At 47.6% G+C, this 19353-nt stretch overlaps 1 protein-coding gene across 4 annotated transcripts in view; it reads left to right on the plus strand.

Annotated features, from left to right (window-relative positions):
• Nucleotides 1–19353, plus strand: part of TPRKB (TP53RK binding protein) — a 120178-nt gene that overhangs the window by 79257 nt on the left and 21568 nt on the right. For all 4 annotated transcript variants that reach the window (XM_063927102.1, XM_063927104.1, XM_063927101.1 and 1 more), the window contains exon 4: nucleotides 5769–5945. In XM_063927102.1, the coding sequence (XP_063783172.1) occupies nucleotides 5769–5945 (177 nt within the window). The remainder of the gene's footprint in view (nucleotides 1–5768; nucleotides 5946–19353) is intronic.

The following is a 19353-nucleotide window of genomic DNA, read 5'->3' on the forward strand; positions in this document are numbered from 1 at the left end:
TTATTTTCAGTGAGATCTGCTGGCAACAGACTCACTGCTACGAGGGACTTAGGGGAGAGAAGCGAACCTACCTGCTTGCAGCTAGCTTGGGCTTCTAGGCTACTGGACACCATTAGCTCCAGAGGGATCGAACACAGGCCCAGCCTCGGTCGTCCGGTCCCGGAGCCGCGCCGCCGTCCCCCTTGCAGAGCCAGAAGCAAGAAGAACGTCCAGGAAATCGGCGGCTGAAGACTCCGGTCTTCATTAAGGTAGCGCACAGCACTGCAGCTGTGCACCATTGCTCCCCATGCACACCTCACACTCCGGTCACTGATGGGTGCAGGGCGCTGGGGGGGGGGGCGACCTGGGCTACAATAAGATTACCTTACATTGGCAAAAAATACACATAATATAGTCATTAAGACTATATATGTGTAAAATCCCCTGCCATATATCCATAAAAAAAGCGGGAGAAGTCCGCCGTGAAGGGGGCGGGGCTATCTCCCTCAGCACACTGGCGCCATTTCCTCTCACAGCTCCGCTGGAAGGACGCTCCCCAGGCTCTCCCCTGCAGTTTCCAGGCTCAATAGGGTAAAAAAGAGAGGGGGGGCACTAAATTTAGGCGCAAATACTATATATATATATATATATATATATATATATATATATAGCTGCTATAGGGTAAAATCACTCATTATAGTGTACATCCATGTGATTTATAGCGCTGTGGTGTGTGCTGGCATACTCTCTCTCTGTCTCCCCAAAGGACTTTGTGGGGTCCTGTCCTCAGTCAGAGCATTCCCTGTGTGTGTGTGTGGAGTGTCGGTACGGCTGTGTCGACATGTTTGATGAGGAAGCTTATGTGGAGGCGGAACAGGTGCCGATAAATGTGATGTCACCCCCTGCAGGGTCGACACCTGAGTGGATGGATATGTGGAAGGAATTACGTGACAGTGTCAACTCCTTACATAAGAGGTTTGATGACATAGCAGATGTGGGACAGCCGGCTTCTCAGTCCGTGCCTGCCCAGGCGTCTCAAAAGCCATCAGGGGCTCAAAAACGCCCGCTACCTCAGATGGCAGACACAGATGTCGACACGGATACTGACTCCAGTGTCGACGACGATGAGACTAGTGTACATTCCAATAGGGCCATCCGTTACATGATTACGGCAATGAAAAATGTGTTGCACATTTCTGACATTAACCCTGGTACCACAAAAAAGGGTATTATGTTTGGGGAGAAAAAGCAACCTGTGGTTTTTCCCCCTTCTGAAGAGTTAAATGAAGTGTGTGATGAAGCGTGGGTTTCCCCCGATAAGAAACTGGTAATTTCCAAAAAGTTACTAAGGGCGTACCCTTTCCCGCCAGAGGATAGGATACGTTGGGAGACATCCCCTAGGGTGGATAAAGCGCTCACACGCTTGTCAAAGAAGGTGGCACTACCGTCTCCGGATACGGCCGCCCTAAAGGAGCCTGCGGATAGAAAGCAGGAGGCTATCCTGAAGTCTGTATATACACACTCAGGTATTATACTGAGACCGGCTATTGCTTCAGCATGGATGTGCAGTGCTGCAGCTGCGTGGTCAGATTCCCTGTGTGATAACATTGATACCCTTGACAGGGACACTATATTGCTAACTGTAGAGCATATTAAAGACGTAGTCTTATACATGAGAGATGCACAGAGGGATATTTGCCAACTGGCATCTAGAATAAATGCAATGTCCATTTCTGCCAGGAGAGTATTATGGACTCGGCAGTGGACAGGTGATGCGGATTCTAAAAGGCACATGGAGGTTTTGCCTTACAAGGGTGAGGAATTGTTTGGGGATGGTCTCTCGGACCTCGTTTCCACAGCGACGGCTGGGAAGTCGACATTTTTACCCCATGTTCCCTCACAGCCAAAGAAAGCACCGTATTATCAGGTACAGTCCTTTCGGCCCCAGAAAGGCAAGCGGGTTAAAGGTGCGTCCATTCTGCCCAGAGGCAGAGGTAGGGGGAAAAAGCTGCACCAAACAGCAAGTTCCCAGGAACAAAAGTCCTCTCCCGCTTCCTCTAAGTCCACCGCATGACGCTGGGGCTCCACAGGTGGAGCCAGGTGCGGTGGGGGCCCGTCTCCGGAACTTCAGCGACCAGTGGGTTCGCTCACGGGTGGATCCCTGGATTCTACAAGTGGTATCTCAGGGGTACAAGCTGGAATTCGAGACGTCTCCCCCTCGCCGTTTCCTCAAATCAGCCTTGCCAACTACTCCCCCAGACAGGGAGGCGGTGCTGGAGGCGATTCACAAGCTGTACTCCCAGCAGGTGATAACCAAAGTACCCCTCCTTCAACAGGGACGGGGTTACTATTCCACAATGTTTGTGGTACCGAAACCGGACGGTTCGGTGAGACCCATTTTAAATTTGAAATCCTTGAACACTTATATAAGAAGGTTCAAGTTCAAAATGGAATCGCTCAGGGTGGTTATTGCAAGCCTGGACGAAGGGGATTACGTGGTATCACTGGACATCAAGGATGCTTACCTGCATGTCCCCATTTACCCTCCTCACCAGGAGTACCTCAGATTTGTGGTACAGGACTGTCATTACCAATTCCAGACGTTGCCGTTTGGTCTGTCCACGGCACCGAGGGTATTTACCAAGGTAATGGCCGAAATGATGATACTCCTTCAAAAAAAGGGAGTTATAATTATCCCATACTTGGACGATCTCCTTATAAAGGCGAGGTCCAGGGAACAGTTGTTGATCGGAGTAGCACTAGCTCGGGAAGTGCTACAACAGCACGGCTGGATCCTGACTATTCCAAAGTCGCAGCTGGTTCCTACAACGCGTCTACTGTTCCTGGGGATGGTTCTGGACACAGAACAGAAAAAGGTGTTTCTCCCGGAGGAGAAGGCCAAGGAGTAGTCATCTCTAGTCAGAGACCTCCTAAAACCAAAACAGGTGTCGGTGCACCACTGCACGCGAGTCCTGGGAAAGATGGTAGCTTCTTACGAAGCAATTCCATTCGGAAGGTTCCATGCAAGGATCTTTCAGTGGGATCTGTTGGACAAGTGGTCCGGATCGCATCTTCAGATGCATCGGCTGATAACCCTGTCTCCAAGGACCAGGGTGTCGCTGTTGTGGTGGCTGCAGAGTGCTCATCTTCTAGAGGGCCGCAGATTCGGCATACAGGACTGGGTCCTGGTGACCACGGATGCCAGCCTTCGAGGTTGGGGGGCAGTCACACAGGGAAGAAACTTCCAAGGACTATGGACGAGTCAGGAGACTTCCCTACACATAAATATTCTGGAACTAAGGGCCATTTACAATGCCCTAAGTCAGGCAAGACCCCTGCTTCAACACCAGCCGGTGCTGATCCAGTCAGACAACATCACGGCGGTCGCCCATGTAAACCGTCAGGGCGGCACAAGAAGCAGGATGGCGATGGCAGAAGCCACAAGGATTCTCCGATGGGCGGAAAATCATGTGTTAGCACTGTCAGCAGTGTTCATTCCGGGAGTGGACAACTGGGAAGCAGACTTCCTCAGCGGGCACGACCTCCACCCGGGAGAGTGGGGACTTCATCCAGAAGTCTTCCAAATGATTGTACACCACTGGGAAAGGCCACAGGTGGACATGATGGCGTCCCGCCTCAACAAAAAGCTAAAAAGATATTGCGCCAGGTCAAGGGACCCTCAGGCGATAGCTGTGGACGCTGTAGTGACACCGTGGGTGTACCAGTCGGTTTATGTGTGCCCTCCTCTGCCTCTCATACCCAAGGTACTGAGAATAATAAGAAGGAGAGGAGTAAGAACTATACTTGTGGTTCCGGATTGGCCAAGAAGAGCTTGGTACCCATAACTTCAAGAAATTATCTCAGAGGACCCATGGCCTCTGCTGCTCAGACAGGACCTGCTGCAGCAGGGGCCCTGTCTGTTCCAAGACTTACCGCGGCTGTGTTTGACGGCATGGCGGTTGAACACCGGATCCTAAAAGAAAAGGGCATTCCGGAGGAAGTCATTCCTACGCAGATTAAAGCTAGGAAAGATGTGACCGTAAGACATTATCACCGCATATGGCGAAAATATGTTGCTTGGTGTGAGGCCAGGAAGGCCCCAATGGAGGAATTTCAGCTCTGTCGATTTCTGCACTTCCTACAGTCAGGAGTGACTGTGCCTAAAATTGGGTTCCATTAAGGTCCAGATCTCGGCTCTGTCGATTTTCTTCCAAAAAGAACTGGCTTCACTGCCTGAAGTTCAGACTTTTGTTAAAGGAGTGCTGCATATTCAGCCCCCTTTTGTGCCTCCAGTGGCACCGTGGGATCTCAACGTGGTGTTGGATTTCCTAAAGTCGCATTGGTTTGAGCCACTTAAAACCGTGGAGCTAAAATACCTCACGTGGAAAGTGGTCATGCTGTTGGCCTTGGCGTCGGCCAGGCGTGTATCAGAATTGGCGGCTTTGTCATGTAAAAGCCCTTATCTGATTTTTCATATGGATAGGGCGGAATTGAGGACTCGTTCCCAATTCCTTCCTAAAGTGGTTTCAGCTTTTCATGTGAACCAACCTATTGTGGTGCCTGCGGCTACTCTGGACTTGGAGGATTCCAAGTTACTGGACGTAGTCAGGGCCCTGAAAATATATGTTTCCAGGACGGCTGGAGTCAGGAAAACTGACTCGCTATTTATCCTGTATGCACCCAACAAGGGGTGCTCCTGCTTCTAAGCAGACTATTGCTCGCTGGATCTGTAGCACGTTTCAACTTGCACATTCTGCGGCTGGACTGCCGCATCTTAAATCTGTAAAAGCCCATTCCACGAGGAAAGTGGGCTCTTCTTGGGCGGCTGCCCGAGGGGTCTCGGCTTTACAACTTTGCCGAGCTGCTACTTGGTCGGGTTCAAACACATTTGCAAAATTCTACAAGTTTGATACCCTGGCTGAGGAGGACCTTGAGTTTGCTCATTCGGTGCTGCAGAGTCATCCGCACTCTCCCGCCCGTTTGGGAGCTTTGGTATAATCCCCATGGTCCTTACGGAGTTCCCAGCATCCACTAGGACGTCAGAGAAAATAAGAATTTACTCACCAGTAATTCTATTTCTCGTAGTCCGTAGTGGATGCTGGGCGCCCATCCCAAGTGCGGAGTGTCTGCAATACTTGTATATAGTTATTGCCTAACTAAAGGGTTATTGTTATGAGTCATCTGTTCGTGAGGCTCAGTTGTTGTTCATACTGTTAACTGGATATAGTATCACGAGTTGTACGGTGTGGCTGGTATGAGTCTTACCTGGGATTCCAAATCCCTTCCTTATTGTGTCAGCTCTTCCGGGCACAGTTTCCCTAACTGAGGTCTGGAGGAGGGGCATAGAGGGAGGAGCCAGTGCACACCAGGTAGTCCTAATTCTTTCTTAGAGTGCCCAGTCTCCTTCGGAGCCCGCTATCCCCCTGGTCCTTACGGAGTTCCCAGCATCCACTACGGACTACGAGAAATAGAATTACCGGTGAGTAAATTCTTATTTTTTTTCCTGCTTACATAAGAGTGAAATAATGACAGATGGATAAGATAGCAAAATATTAATTTATGAAAATTATAGTTCTTTGAAGACACATTATTTGGATGCTGGAGAATGAGGTCTGGTAAAGAGATCAGGAAAAAATTATACCAGTAACAGGCCTTTCTTTTTCCTATTGATAAACCATTTATTGAGGGTACTATCGTACAGCTACTACTACTTCTACTTGAGGAAATGAATCTGTGTAAACAAGATACCTCTAAAAAAAGAAGTATTAATGAATGTCTTTTCCGTTTAGATTTCGGAAGCTTTTAAAAAGTTTGGCCTGTCAGACAGTGATTCTGCAGTTCTTGTTGTTTTGACGGACGATGGGACTAAACATTTGAATTCCCAAGAAGTATCCTCTCATGTGGAAGGCCAACAAGTTCCTCTAGCAAATCTGTCACAGCTGACAGACCTCACAAAAGTGAAAAAGGTATTGCATAACTGGATTATTTTAGATGCTTTTTTTTTTTTTATTGCAACCATGTAACCTGCAGATGTTATAGTCACGCGTTTAATATTGTGTCATTACCTTAATTCAGTACAAGATTTTTTTTATTTTATGCTATGATTGCAGTTATATGTTTTTTATTATTATTATTATTATTATTATTATTAATTATTATTTTTATTTATTTTTTTAATCCGTCACCACTGTGTATTGACTTGCACACTATTTTTATTTTATTTAATGCAGGGATTTGAAGAACATTTCTATTGTTTGCTTGAGGCTAAATGAAAATATTACGGCTCCCTACCGCTTCAGCTTTATGCCAGAATGTGTTACATTCACAGTGGGGGGGGGGAATAGTTTTCTGTGCATGTTGTTGTGCTCTGTGATTTAACCAATTTGTCCATTTTCCAGCGTTTGGGAGCAAATGGTCGATTGTCATTTCTATCATCCATTGCCAGATTTTCATTCCAACCAGCCAGATCTGGCAGACTATTTTTCAGATAATTGTATAGTGTATGCCCAGCTTTACTCATCTAACCTGTTTTTTTATATTCCATTACTGGTCTTAATTGAGGAAATGGTGTGGTTCCTCCCAGAGCAAATTATGTCCATTGGGTCCAAGTCGATCCAAGGGGATAGATAGCTTACATTGGCAGGCCTTGGAGCCTTCGCACTCATTTGTCCGACGTTGCTGGGGTTCCAACCTGAATCAAATTTAAAAAAAAATGTGTGTGTATATGTATATATATATATATATATATATATATATATATTATACAATACGCTCACTCGTGCTAGAGACATGTGTCAAGTAACGCATAGGTCCTCATTTCAATCAAATTGCTGCAGCAACACGATATGGCCTAGACTCCACAGGCTTTCTGTGGTAATGTAAGCATAGTGTACACCATGCATCCTAAACAATGGTCCACAATTCCTTAATGACAGGGTCATGGACACCAAGGGGTGTATTCAATACCTGTTGGGTCCTTTCCAACGGAAAAGACAAGACAGGTGAGTATTCGATGGGGCCGCCAAATCCGACTGTCCGATTTGGCCGCTCCCGACAACTGTCCGTGAGCTGCTGAGCGCCGGTCCGTGCTGTTGCCACTGCCAATACTCACCAGTCCCCGCTCCCCACCTCACATGTTCGCCGTCCTCGCTTCCTGTCTCCTCCGGCCTCCTCACACGCTGCTCCACCGGCCGCCTCACGCTGCTCCTCTGCCCGCCTCACGCGTCTCATCTCCCCGGTTCCGACAATGTCAATCCGACTTTAAAAAAAGCCGAATTGACATTGTCGGAGACGGGGCCAAAACCTGTCGGATTTGGCCGCGGAACACGTGGATCCGCGGCTAATTCGACAATCCACGGGAATTCCCGACTTGTCGGAAAGAAACAGCCAGTATTGAATAGGTCGGAACCCCTTCCGACCTATATCTGTCGGAAGCTGCCGTCTTTCTGACAAGATGGCAGCTTCCAACACTTATTGAATACACCCCCAAAAGTTCATTGATGCGCTTGAGCGAAGGCTAGCCCATCTGGTCCGATTCCACAGAGGAGCTGTAACAGTTAATGTTGGCTATTATAAAAAGGTATCAGAAAACACAGTGCTTCGCAAGTTGCTGCATAGCCGCAGACCATACAGAGTGCCCATGCTGATTTCTTTCCACCTCTGACAGAGGCTTTAAAATGCATGTGAGCATCAAAACTGGAACATGGAGCCATTGGAGGTGGTCTGGTCTGATTAATCATGTTTTATTTACCGTGGCAAATGCGTCATTTATCTGTGGAAGAGATGGCACCAGGATGCATTATGTGTAGAAGGCAAGCCAGTGAAGGTAGTGTGATGCTCTGAGCAATGTTTTGCTGGGAAACCTTGGGTTCTGACATTCTTATGGATGTTGAGACGCATATCATCCACCTAAACATTGTTGCAGACCACGTACACCCCTTTATAGCAATGGTATATCCTGATGGCAGTGTCCAATTCAGCAGGATATTGCTCCCTGTCAAAAAATTTGAGGAACATGACACAGAGTTCAAGGTGTAGACTTGGCCTCCAAATTTCCAAGGAAAAACAAGTCCAAACCTTGGAGGCCCCTTCATACAACTTACAGGACTTAAAGGATCTGTTGCTAACGTCTTGGTGCCCGATACCATGTGATACCTTTAGAGGTCTTGTGAAATCCATGCCTGAACAGGTCAGAACTGTTGTGGCGGCACAAGGGGGACCTCCACAATCTTAGGCAGGTGGATTTACAGTTTATGGCTGATGGGTGTGTGTGAATATATATAATATATATATATATATATATATATATATATATATATATATATATATATATATATATATATTATTATTATTATTTTTATATATATATATATATTAGTGCCTTCCAAACAGAAGAAAGAATACTGATGAGCACAGTGGAAGCGGCACTCGGCAGACTTGGGGGCAGATGTATTAAGCCCGGAGAAGTGATAAAGCAGTGATAAGTGTAAGGTGATAACGCACCAGCCAATCATTACCAGTTTGAAAAAGGACAGTTAGGAGCTGATTGGCAGGTGCATTATGACCATACACTTATCACTGCTTTATAACTTATCCAGGCTTAATACATCTGCCCCCTGGTCTCTGAGGGAAGGAATTAAACTTCAGAAATGTAAGAATATATTAGAGATGTGTGTGTTTAGATTTGCCCGGATCTCAAAACAGCATCTTATTGGCTATATGACTGTCATGTTTTCAGTATGCATAGGTCAACCGTAATTGTCGATGGCACTTAGCTTCTGCGTATGCGTCACAATTATGCAAATGCATACACAAATTTGCGAATGCATCTTTGGGCGAATTTTACCTTTTCTGGGCAGCTCTTCCCATGCATTTTTTAGCCATTTCTGTCTCAATAGCGATCCAAGCTGAATGAGGTCCCATGTCCCTCCATTCAAGAGGGGTGGGGATCGTAATATGCTTTTATTGCAAAAGGAATGCTTCCGGATCAGTCTTCTGAACACAATTGACCCACATGGCTTGAACGGGAGGTCGTTGATAGACCGTTACAAAGTCGACACCATAGGGTCGACATTCAAAAGGCCGACAGGGTCAAAATGTCGACATAGATATGGTCGTCACATGTTTTTCAGGGTTTTTTCATGTTTTTATAACTTTTGATGCATTTACTATCCATGTCCCAAACTATTTCCTTTAGTAACCTTGTGCGTTGGAAGCGAAGCAAGCCCGCAAGGAGACGCATTTCACAAATTGGGTGACATGTTTAAAAACACAAAACAACACCAAAAAAAGTTGACTTTTTTGTGTTGATCTTTTGTGACTTGACCTAATGACTGTCTACCTAATGCTGTCATCCTAATCACTCTCAACCTTTATAATGTCCATCTTCTGTAGCACACCCGGCTTGAACGAAGGACAGTCATTTAGTTGTTTCCTTTAGCTAATGTGTAAATCAGATGGTGGTGTTCTTTACATTTGTTTTGTATTCCTTCTAAATTGATTGCTTATATCGACTTGTACATTGTATATAACTTGCTTTAGGTTTTCTCATGTTTTCTGCTGCGGGGTACACTGGGCTCCACAAGGAATGGACAATGGGGTGTAGAGTAGGATCTTGATCTGAAGCACCAACAGGCTCAAAAGCTTTGATCTTCTTCCCAAGATGCATAGCGCCGCCTCCTATATCACCCCGCCTCCGTGCACAGGAGCTCAGTTTGTAGTTGCTGCTTGCAGTGCAAGCATGTAACAGGAAGAGCTGCTCACAGCAGCTCTAGAAAAGCTTTTTCTGAGGAAAAAAGAGGACTACAAGGGCTGCAGCAGAGGCACAGATTGTGCTGGATGTCAGTAGACATTGCCTGCTGCAGCTCCATCTCTCCCCCAGCGGCGCTGTACACTCCCCTGCCCTAGTTGCCGGGTACCTACAGCAGGAGGCTCCGTTTTTCTTCCAAGTTAGTCACACACGGCTGGGGCTCTCCGGGATCGCGTGGCCGCACTTCGGGAGGTGGTAAGTGGGTCCCGCTCGTGGGACCCGCACTTTATCGCGATCCGGCGCGGACGGTGGGAGGCGGGCCGCGCGCGCTGGCGGTGGACACTGTGGCAGTACAGGCAATCCCACTAGATCACCAGGGCATGGGTGCAGGTCAGGTTTTCTCTCTAAACCTTTTTTACAAGTAGCCTGCAGTACCCGGTGGTTTTGCCAGCAGAGGGGATAAGGCTTAGACCTGGAGCCCCAGCCCCAGGGCGCCATTTTCTGCAAATGTTCCCGCCCTGGAGCTGCATATCTGTCTCCCTCACTCCCTGGCAGTGTCTGCAGCGCCATTATCCCTCAGCTCACTGTTCCTGGGAATGCTTGGGCAAATCCTTCTATGTACAGCCGCCTGGTTGTCAGTGCTGTGACTTTACAAGACACTTAAGTATTCTACCTGCCTTTTTTAGTCAGTGTTAGTAAGAAAGAGTGCACTTAGTCAGGGTTTCCTAGTACAATTACCCTGTGATATACATCCAGTTCTTACTGTGTACTGTTATATCTTTTGTTATATAGCTGTGTAAGCTAGTCCAGTGCAGTATTATTGTTAGTAATAACCTCTGCATTGTACAGACTGTGACTATTTGTGTGTGCATTTGATAGCTGAGTGGTGTCCATTTCGTGTCTTTCACTCAACCTGCTATCCCTATATTTTATAACCTGAGGGGGCTTGGTGCGTCAGGTTTTATCTAATACCTGTATAGGATTTTCACAAAGATATACTGTATTACGTATTTTTCTCTGTGATTTAGTCACCATATCTCTCCTTTATCTCTGCTGGTGCTGACTTCACTGCGCAGGGGTTTGGGCTAGTGGTATTGTGCTGCTGACAAATTATACTGTGGTACCTGATACTGCAAGTTATATCGTGTCTGCTTCTGAGGGTAACGGTTCTGGGGCTGAACACACTGCCGGTGTTGCTGAAGCCGCAGATACCTATGAGGAGAATTTAGCAGCTTTGGACTCTGGTTCTGGGGGCTCATTGCCCCCCAGTGGGACGGTGGCAACGGGGGCAAATAATGACCCGCCGTGGGCCGCTTTTTCCACGCTTGTGCATACGCTAGTTCATAAACTAACACCCTGTATGGGACCCCCAGTGCCGGTGCAACCGTTTGTGATCCCTGCAGTTAACCCACCGTGGACGGACGATTTATCTGCTTTAATAAAGAAGTTGAACCAGTCCCTGACTACTAAAAAGTCTGACCGTCGTTCGCCTACGTCCAAGGGGTCCTCTAAGCGAGCGCTTGTCTCCTCACAATCCACTGCTGTCACTGACACCTCGTCGGATGAAGACGGCACTTACACTGACCCCACAGGTTCTGACTCAGATACGGCTGATGGGGAGGGTGGTTCACATGTGGATGTTCCTGATCTTTTGGAGGCTATTAAGTTAAATTTACAGATTACGGATGATCCTGAGCCATGCGTTCCTCCTAAGAAACCAGATAGATTCAAGCGTCAGAAGGTGATTAAACAAGTTTTACCTCACTGACCACCTAATTCATATACGTCAGGAACCCTGGGAAAACCCGGGTACGAAGTTTGTGCCTCAAAAGAAGATGCTGGCTCGCTATCCCCTCGCGTCGGAGCTGTCTAAGAATTGGGAAACGCCTCCTCCAGTGGACTCACATGTGGCTAGGATGGTGGTTTTCTCAGCTCTACCGGTCACCACCGTAACGTCTCTAAAAGAGCCTACGGATAAACGTGTGGAGGGTTGTCTGAAAGCGATTTACACCCTCACGGGTGCTGCACAAAGGCCCACTATTGCAGCTACTAGGGCTGCAGAGGCCATTGAAGCATGGGCCTTGGAGTTAGATGCTGAAATCTCCTGTGACCATGCTAGACAATGCTTGTCTTATATTGTCACAGCTTCTCGTTATATTAAAGAGGCGGCTTCTGATGCCGGTACCCTGGCAGCCAAGGCCTCTACTACGTCAGTACTGGCTCGCCGGATATTGTGGCTGAGATCCTGGTCTGTGGATCTGGACTCTAGAAAAACCCTGGAGGTACTCCCTTTTAAGGGAGATATTCTGTTTGGGGAGGATTTAAATAAGATTGTGGCTGACTTGGCTCTGCCAAGTACTGCTCCTTCTGTGTCGAAGGCTAAAGGTACTTCCTTTCGCCCCTTTCGTCCTTCAGGTAAAGCAAAAGGTCAGGCGTACAACAAGCATGCCTGCACTTCCGAATCTGGTAAGCCGAAGCCCAAAAGAGCCTGGGCGGCCCGTCAGCCAGCTTCCAAGACAGATATGCATGACGGGACGGGCCTCCCTCTGGGGGATCCCAGGGTGGGGGGCCGGCTTCTAGGGTATACCCAGGAATGGTTGAAGACCACTTCAGATGCCTGGGTACGGGAAGTCATCACGCGAGGTTACGCTATAGCCTTCAAAAACCGACCCCCTCATCGATTTTGCCAGACAGATGTCCCATTGGACAAGACAAAGGCAAACACTCTACATTCGGTGGTACAGACCCTCCTGGATACAGGAGTCGTAGTACAGGTGCCTCTTGCGCAGAGGGGCCGGGGGTACTATTCTCCACTGTTTCTAGTCCCGAAACCGAATGGGTCCTCCCGGCCCATTCTCAACCTCAAGGCATTGAACAGGTTTGTGAAGGTTTCCAAGTTTCGGATGGAAACCCTTCGCTCTATAGTTCTGGCCTTGGAACCTGGGGACTTCATGGTCTCCCTGGATATACAGGAGAACGGTGTTGTATCTGCACACTCACTCTTTTATCTGACGTCCTAGTGGATGCTGGGGACTCCGTAAGGACCATGGGGAATAGACGGGCTCTGCAGGAGACTGGGCACTCTAAAGAAAGATTTAGTACTACCTGGTGTGCACTGGCTCCTCCCTCTATGCCCCTCCTCCAGACCTCAGTTAGAATCTGTGCCCGGCCAGAGCTGAGTGCTTTTAGTGAGCTCTCCTGAGCTTGCTAATAAGAAAGTATTTTAGTTAGGTTTTTTTTATTTTCAGAGAGCTTCTGCTGGCAACAGACTCTCTGCTACGTGGGACTGAGGGGAGAGAAGCAAACCTACTAACTGCGGCTAGGTTGCGCTTCTTAGGCTACTGGACACCATTAGCTCCAGAGGGTTCGAACACAGGATCTTAACCTTGGTCGTCCGTTCCCGGAGCCGCTCCGCCGTCCCCCTCGCAGAGCCAGAAGTCAGAAGCCGGCAGAAGCAAGAAGACATCAAAATCGGCGGCAGAAGACTCCTGTCTTCACATGAGGTAGCGCACAGCACTGCAGCTGTGCGCCATTGCGCCCACACTACCCACACACTCCGGTCACTGTAGGGTGCAGGGCGCAGGGGGGGGGCGCCCTGGGCAGCAATTACGATACCTCTTGGCAAAAAGACACATATATACAGCTGGGCACTGTATATATGTACGAGCCCCCGCCATTTTATTACACAGACCCGGGACAGAAGCCCGCCGCTTAGGGGGCGGGGCCTTCTTCCTCAGCACTAACCAGTGCCATTTTCTCTTCACAGCTCCGCTGAGAGGAAGCTCCCCAGGCTCTCCCCTGCAGTATCAAGGTAGAAAAAGGGTAAAAATTTAGGCGCAAATTATCATAAACAGCAGCTACTGGGTAAACACTAAATTACTGTGTAATCCCTGGGTTATATAGCGCTGGGGTGTGTGCTGGCATACTCTCTCTCTGTCTCCCCAATAGGCCTTGTGGGGTCCTGTCCTCAATTAGAGCAGTGTGTGTGTGTGTGTGTGTGTGTGTGTGTGTGTGTGTGTGTGTGTGTGCGCGGTGTGTCGGTACGTTTGTGTCGACATGTTTGACGAGGACGGTTACGTGGAGGCAGAACAAGTGCAAGTGAATGTGGTGTCGCCGCCGACGGCGCCGACACCTGATTGGATGGATATGTGGAAGGTGTTAAATGATAACGTAAGCTCCTTGCATAAAAGGTTGGATAATCAGTCAGGGTCTCAACCCGTGTCTGATTCTACAGCTCAGAGGCCGTCAGGGTCTCAAAAGCGCCCACTATCCCAGTTGGTTGACACAGATGTCGACACGGATTCTGACTCCAGTGTCGATGACGATGAGACCTATTGTAAAGAAAGAGAATGGGGTTGTACTGCTAGGTGCACAAAAATATTAATTAAAATTTAACTTTTATTTACATTCATTTAAGAGACCGATGCTCGGTCAAAATGCGAAATATAGAGGTTAAAAATAAAGGAAGTAAAAGAATGTGCTCAAGATAGAAGGTGGAAAAAATTAAAAAAATGTGTCTGCTCCTTTGGTTGTGCTGACTCTATTATAGCTTGTATTGATTCAGAATAAATGTCCCTATGTGTCACATGTATCTCTGTCTAATTAGTACTTAATTTAAATCCTAATATCTATGGAGCTGCTGTCCTATTGTATTCACTATGTCAAATGCGGTGGGAGTGTCCACCTTAAGTTGAACTACTCATCTCTATCCCCCATGTTCTCACGTCTCCTATCAATGGTTAATAACCATAATCCATTTATTATGATAACACCAGGATTGGCTGTGATGTCATTGAACACCCGCCGTTGGTTTGGTTATATATTTCTCCCTGGATGGACATGTATAGAGGTGTCCACCCTATTGTATAAATGCCAGCAGTAACAAGGTATAGGATTAAACATGTTGTTATTACTACTGATGGGCCATCTGATCTACATTAGTTTCTATGCCTTGCCATTCAGGCTGGGGGACATAATGTAAAAAGTATGCCAATGGGGTTTGATAAGCACTGTTGCTGGGCTTCTGTTCCTATTGTTACAGGAGTCTTTGGTAATCAGGGTATTTAAAACACCCGTGGCATGCCTAATTGAAGCGATGGTGTCACGGATTACTTGTACTACCCTATTTTGCACAGCAAAATCTAACTACCATCCAGGATGGTAGTTAGATTTTGCTGTGCAAAATAGGGTAGTACAAGTAATCCGTGACACCATCGCTTCAATTAGGCATGCCACGGGTGTTTTAAATACCCTGATTACCAAAGACTCCTGTAACAATAGGAACAGAAGCCCAGCAACAGTGCTTATCAAACCCCATTGGCATACTTTTTACATTATGTCCCCCAGCCTGAATGGCAAGGCATAGAAACTAATGTAGATCAGATGGCCCATCAGTAGTAATAACAACGTGTTTAATCCTATACCTTGTTACTGCTGGCATTTATACAATAGGGTGGACACCTCTATACATGTCCATCCAGGGAGAAATATATAACCAAACCAATGGCGGGTGTTCAATGACATCACAGCCAATCCTGGTGTTATCATAATAAATGGATTATGGTTATTAACCATTGATAAGAGACGTGAGAACATGGGGGATAGAGATGAGTAGTTCAACTTAAGGTGGACACTCCCACCGCATTTGACATAGTGAATACAATAGGACAGCAGCTCCATAGATATTAGGATTTAAATTAAGTACTAATTAGACAGAGATACATGTGACACATAGGGACATTTATTCTGAATCAATACAAGCTATAATAGAGTCAGCACAACCAAAGGAGCAGACACATTTTTTTAATTTTTTCCACCTTCTATCTTGAGCACATTCTTTTACTTCCTTTATTTTTAACCTCTATATTTCGCATTTTGACCGAGCATCGGTCTCTTAAATGAATGTAAATAAAAGTTAAATTTTAATTAATATTTTTGTGCACCTAGCAGTACAACCCCATTCTCTTTCTTTACAATAGGTGTTGTCATTGGTTGTCTTAGGTAGCACCCCCGACCTATATTGATGGGATTTGTCCAAATACATTAAGTGGGGTTTTTTAATCCTTCATTTTATTAGATCTTCGAGAGTGCAGATTCTCCTTTGTTTTTGTTGATCGATGACGATGAGGCAAAGTTGCAGCCTAAAATGACTAAAGCAATCCGATACATGATTATAGCAATGAAGGATGTATTGCACATATCGGAGGAAAACCCTGTCCCTGACAAGAGGGTTTATATGTTTGGGGAGAAAAAGCAAGAAGTGACTTTCCCCCTTCACATGAATTAAATGAGTTATGTGAAAAAGCGTGGGATTCCCCTGATAGGAAAGTACTGATTTCCAAAAGATTACTTATGGCGTATCCTTTCCCGCCAACGGATAGGTTACGCTGGGAATCCTCCCCTAGGGTAGACAAAGCGTTGGCGCGCTTATCTTAGAAGGTGGCCCTGCCGTCACAGGATACGGCCGCCCTAAAGGATTCTGCGGATAGGAAGCAGGAAGGTATCCTGAAGTCTGTTTATACACATTCTGGTACTCTTCTGAGGCCAGCAATTGCTGCGGCCTGGATGTGTAGTGCTGTAGCAGCATGGACGGATACTCTGTCTGAGGAGTTAGATACCCTGGACAGGGAGACTATTTTACTGACCCTAGGACATATCAAAGACGCTGTCCTATATATGCGGGATGCCCAGATGGACATTTGCCTGCTGGGCTCTAGAATAAACGCAATGTCGATTTCTGCCAGAAGGGTCTTATGGACTCGGCAATGGACAGGTGATGCCGACTCTAAAAAACACATGGAGGTGTTGCCTTATAAGGGTGAGGAATTGTTGGGGACGGTCTCTCGGACCTAGTTTCCACGGCTACGGCTGGGAAGTCAAATTTCTTGCCATAAATACCCTCACAGCCAAAGAAAGCACCGTATTACCAAATGCAGTCCTTTCGTTCACAGAAAAGCAAGAAAGTCAGAGGTGCATCATTTCAGGGGTAGAGGAAAAAAGCTGCACCATGCAGCTAGTTCCCAGGAACAGAAGTCCTCCCCGGCTTCCACTAAATCCACCGCATGACGCTGGGGCTCCACAGGCGGAGCCAGGAGCGGTGGGGGCGCGTCTCTGAAATTTCAGCCACCAGTGGGTTCGCTCACGGGTGGATCCTTGGGCTATACAAATTGTGTCTCAAGGATACAAGCTGGAATTCGAGGTGACGCCCCCTCACCGTTACCTAAAATCGGCCTTGCCAGCTTCCCCCAGGGAAAGGGAGGTAGTGTTGGCAGCAATTCACAAGCTATATCTCCAGCAGGTGGTAGTGAAGGTTCCCCTCCTTCAACAGGGAGGGGGTTACTATTCCACCATGTTTGTGGTACCGAAACTGGACGGTTCGGTCAGACCCATTTTGAATTTAAAATCCCTGAATATTTATCTGAAGAAATTCAAGTTCAAGATGGAATCGCTCAGGGCGGTCCTTGCAAGCCTGGAGGAAGGGGATTTTATGGTGTCTCTGGACATCAAGGACGCGTACTTACATGTCCCCATTTATCCACCTCATCAGTAGTACCTCAGGTTTGTGTACAGGACTGTCATTACCAATTCCAGATGTTGCCGTTTGGCCTGTCCACGGCACCGAGAATATTTACCAAGGTGATGGCGGAAATGATGGTGCTCCTTCGGAAGCAAGGGGTTACAATTATCCCATACTTGGACGATCTCCTCATAAAGGCGAGGTCCAGGGAGCGGTTGCTGATCAGCGTAGCACTCTCTCAGGAAGTGTTGCTACAGCACGGCTGGATTCTGAATTTTCCAAAGTCGTAGCTGATTCCTACGCCACGTCTGCCCTTCCTGGGCATGATTCTGGACACAAACCAGAAAAAGGTGTTTCTCCCAGAGGAGAAGGCTCAGGAGCTCGTGACTCTGGTCAGAGGCCTCCTAAAACCAAAACAGGTATCGGTGCATCACTGCACGCGAGTCCTGGGAAAGATGGTGGCGTCATACGAAGCCATTCCCTTCGGCAGGTTCCATGCGAGGATCTTTCAGTGGGATCTGTTGGACAAGTGGTCCGGATCGCATCTTCAGATGCATCGGCTGATCACCCTGTCCCCCAGGGCCCGGGTGTCTCTTCTGTGGTGGCTGCAAAGTGCTCACCTCCTCGAGGGCCGCAGGTTCGGCATACAGGACTGGGTCCTGGTGACCACGGATGCAAGCCTCCGAGGATGGGGGGCAGTCACTCAAGGAAGAAACTTCCAGGGGCTGTGGTCAAGTCAGGAGACTTGTGTGCACATCAATATCCTGGACCTAAGGGCAATATACACAACGCCCTGAGTCAAGCGGAGCCTCTGCTTCGAAATCAACCAGTGCTGATTCAGTCAGACAACATCACTGCAGTGGCCCATGTAAACCGCCAGGGCGGCACAAGAAGCAGGGTGGCAATGGCAGAAGCCACCAGGATTCTTCGCTGGGCGGAGAATCACGTACTAGCACTGTCAGCAGTGTTCATTCCGGGAGTGGACAACTGGGAAGCAGACTTCCTCAGCAGGCACGACCTCCACCCGGGAGAGTGGGGACTTCATCAAGAAGTCTTCACGCAGATTGCAAATCGATGGGAACTGCCACAGGTGGACATGATGGCGTCCCGTCTCAACAAAAAGCTAAAAAGGTATTGCGCCAGGTCAAGGGACCCTCAGGCGATAGCTGTGGACGCTCTAGTAACACCGTGGGTGTTCCAGTCGGTCTATGTGTTTCCTCCTCTTCCTCTCATACCAAAGGTGCTGAGAATTGTAAGAAAAAGAAGAGTGAGAACAATACTCATTGTTCCGGATTGGCCAAGAAGGACTTGGTACCCGGAATTGCAAGAAATGCTCACAGAGGACTCATGGCCTCTGCCTCTCAGACAGGACCTGTTACAACAAGGGCCCTGTCTGTTCCAAGACTTACCGCGGCTGCGTTTAACGGCATGGCGGTTGAACGCCGGATCCTAGCGGAAAAAGGCATTCCGGATGAAGTTATTCCTACGCTGATAAAGGCTAGGAAGGACGTGACAGCAAAGCATTATCACCGTATATGGCGAAAATATGTTGCTTGGTGTGAGGCCAGGAAGGCCCCTACAGAGGAATTCCAGCTGGGTCGATTCCTGCACTTCCTACAGTCAGGAGTGACTATGGGCCTAAAATTAGGGTCCATAAAGGTCCAGATTTCGGCCCTATCCATTTTCTTCCAAAAAGAACTGGCTTCACTGCCTGAGGTTCAGACGTTTGTTAAGGGAGTGCTGCATATTCAGCCCCCTTTTGTGCCACCAGTGGCACCTTGGGATCTTAACGTGGTGTTGAGTTTCCTGAAATCCCACTGGTGTGAGCCACTTAAGACCGTGGAGCTAAAGTATCTCACGTGGAAAGTGGTCATGCTGTTGGCCTTAGCTTCGGCTAGGCGTCTGTCAGAATTGGCGGCTTTGTCATGTAAAAGCCCCTATCTGGTTTTCCATATGGATAGGGCAGAATTGCGGACTCGTCCGCAATTTCTGCCAAAGGTGGTGTCATCCTTTCATTTGAATCAACCTATTGTGGTGCCTGCGGCTACTTGTGACTTGGAGGATTCCAAGTTGCTTGACGTAGTCCGGGCTTTAAAGATTTATGTGACCA

This window comes from Pseudophryne corroboree, chromosome 6 (genome assembly GCF_028390025.1).
Source record: "Pseudophryne corroboree isolate aPseCor3 chromosome 6, aPseCor3.hap2, whole genome shotgun sequence".
Taxonomy (NCBI): domain Eukaryota; kingdom Metazoa; phylum Chordata; class Amphibia; order Anura; family Myobatrachidae; genus Pseudophryne; species Pseudophryne corroboree.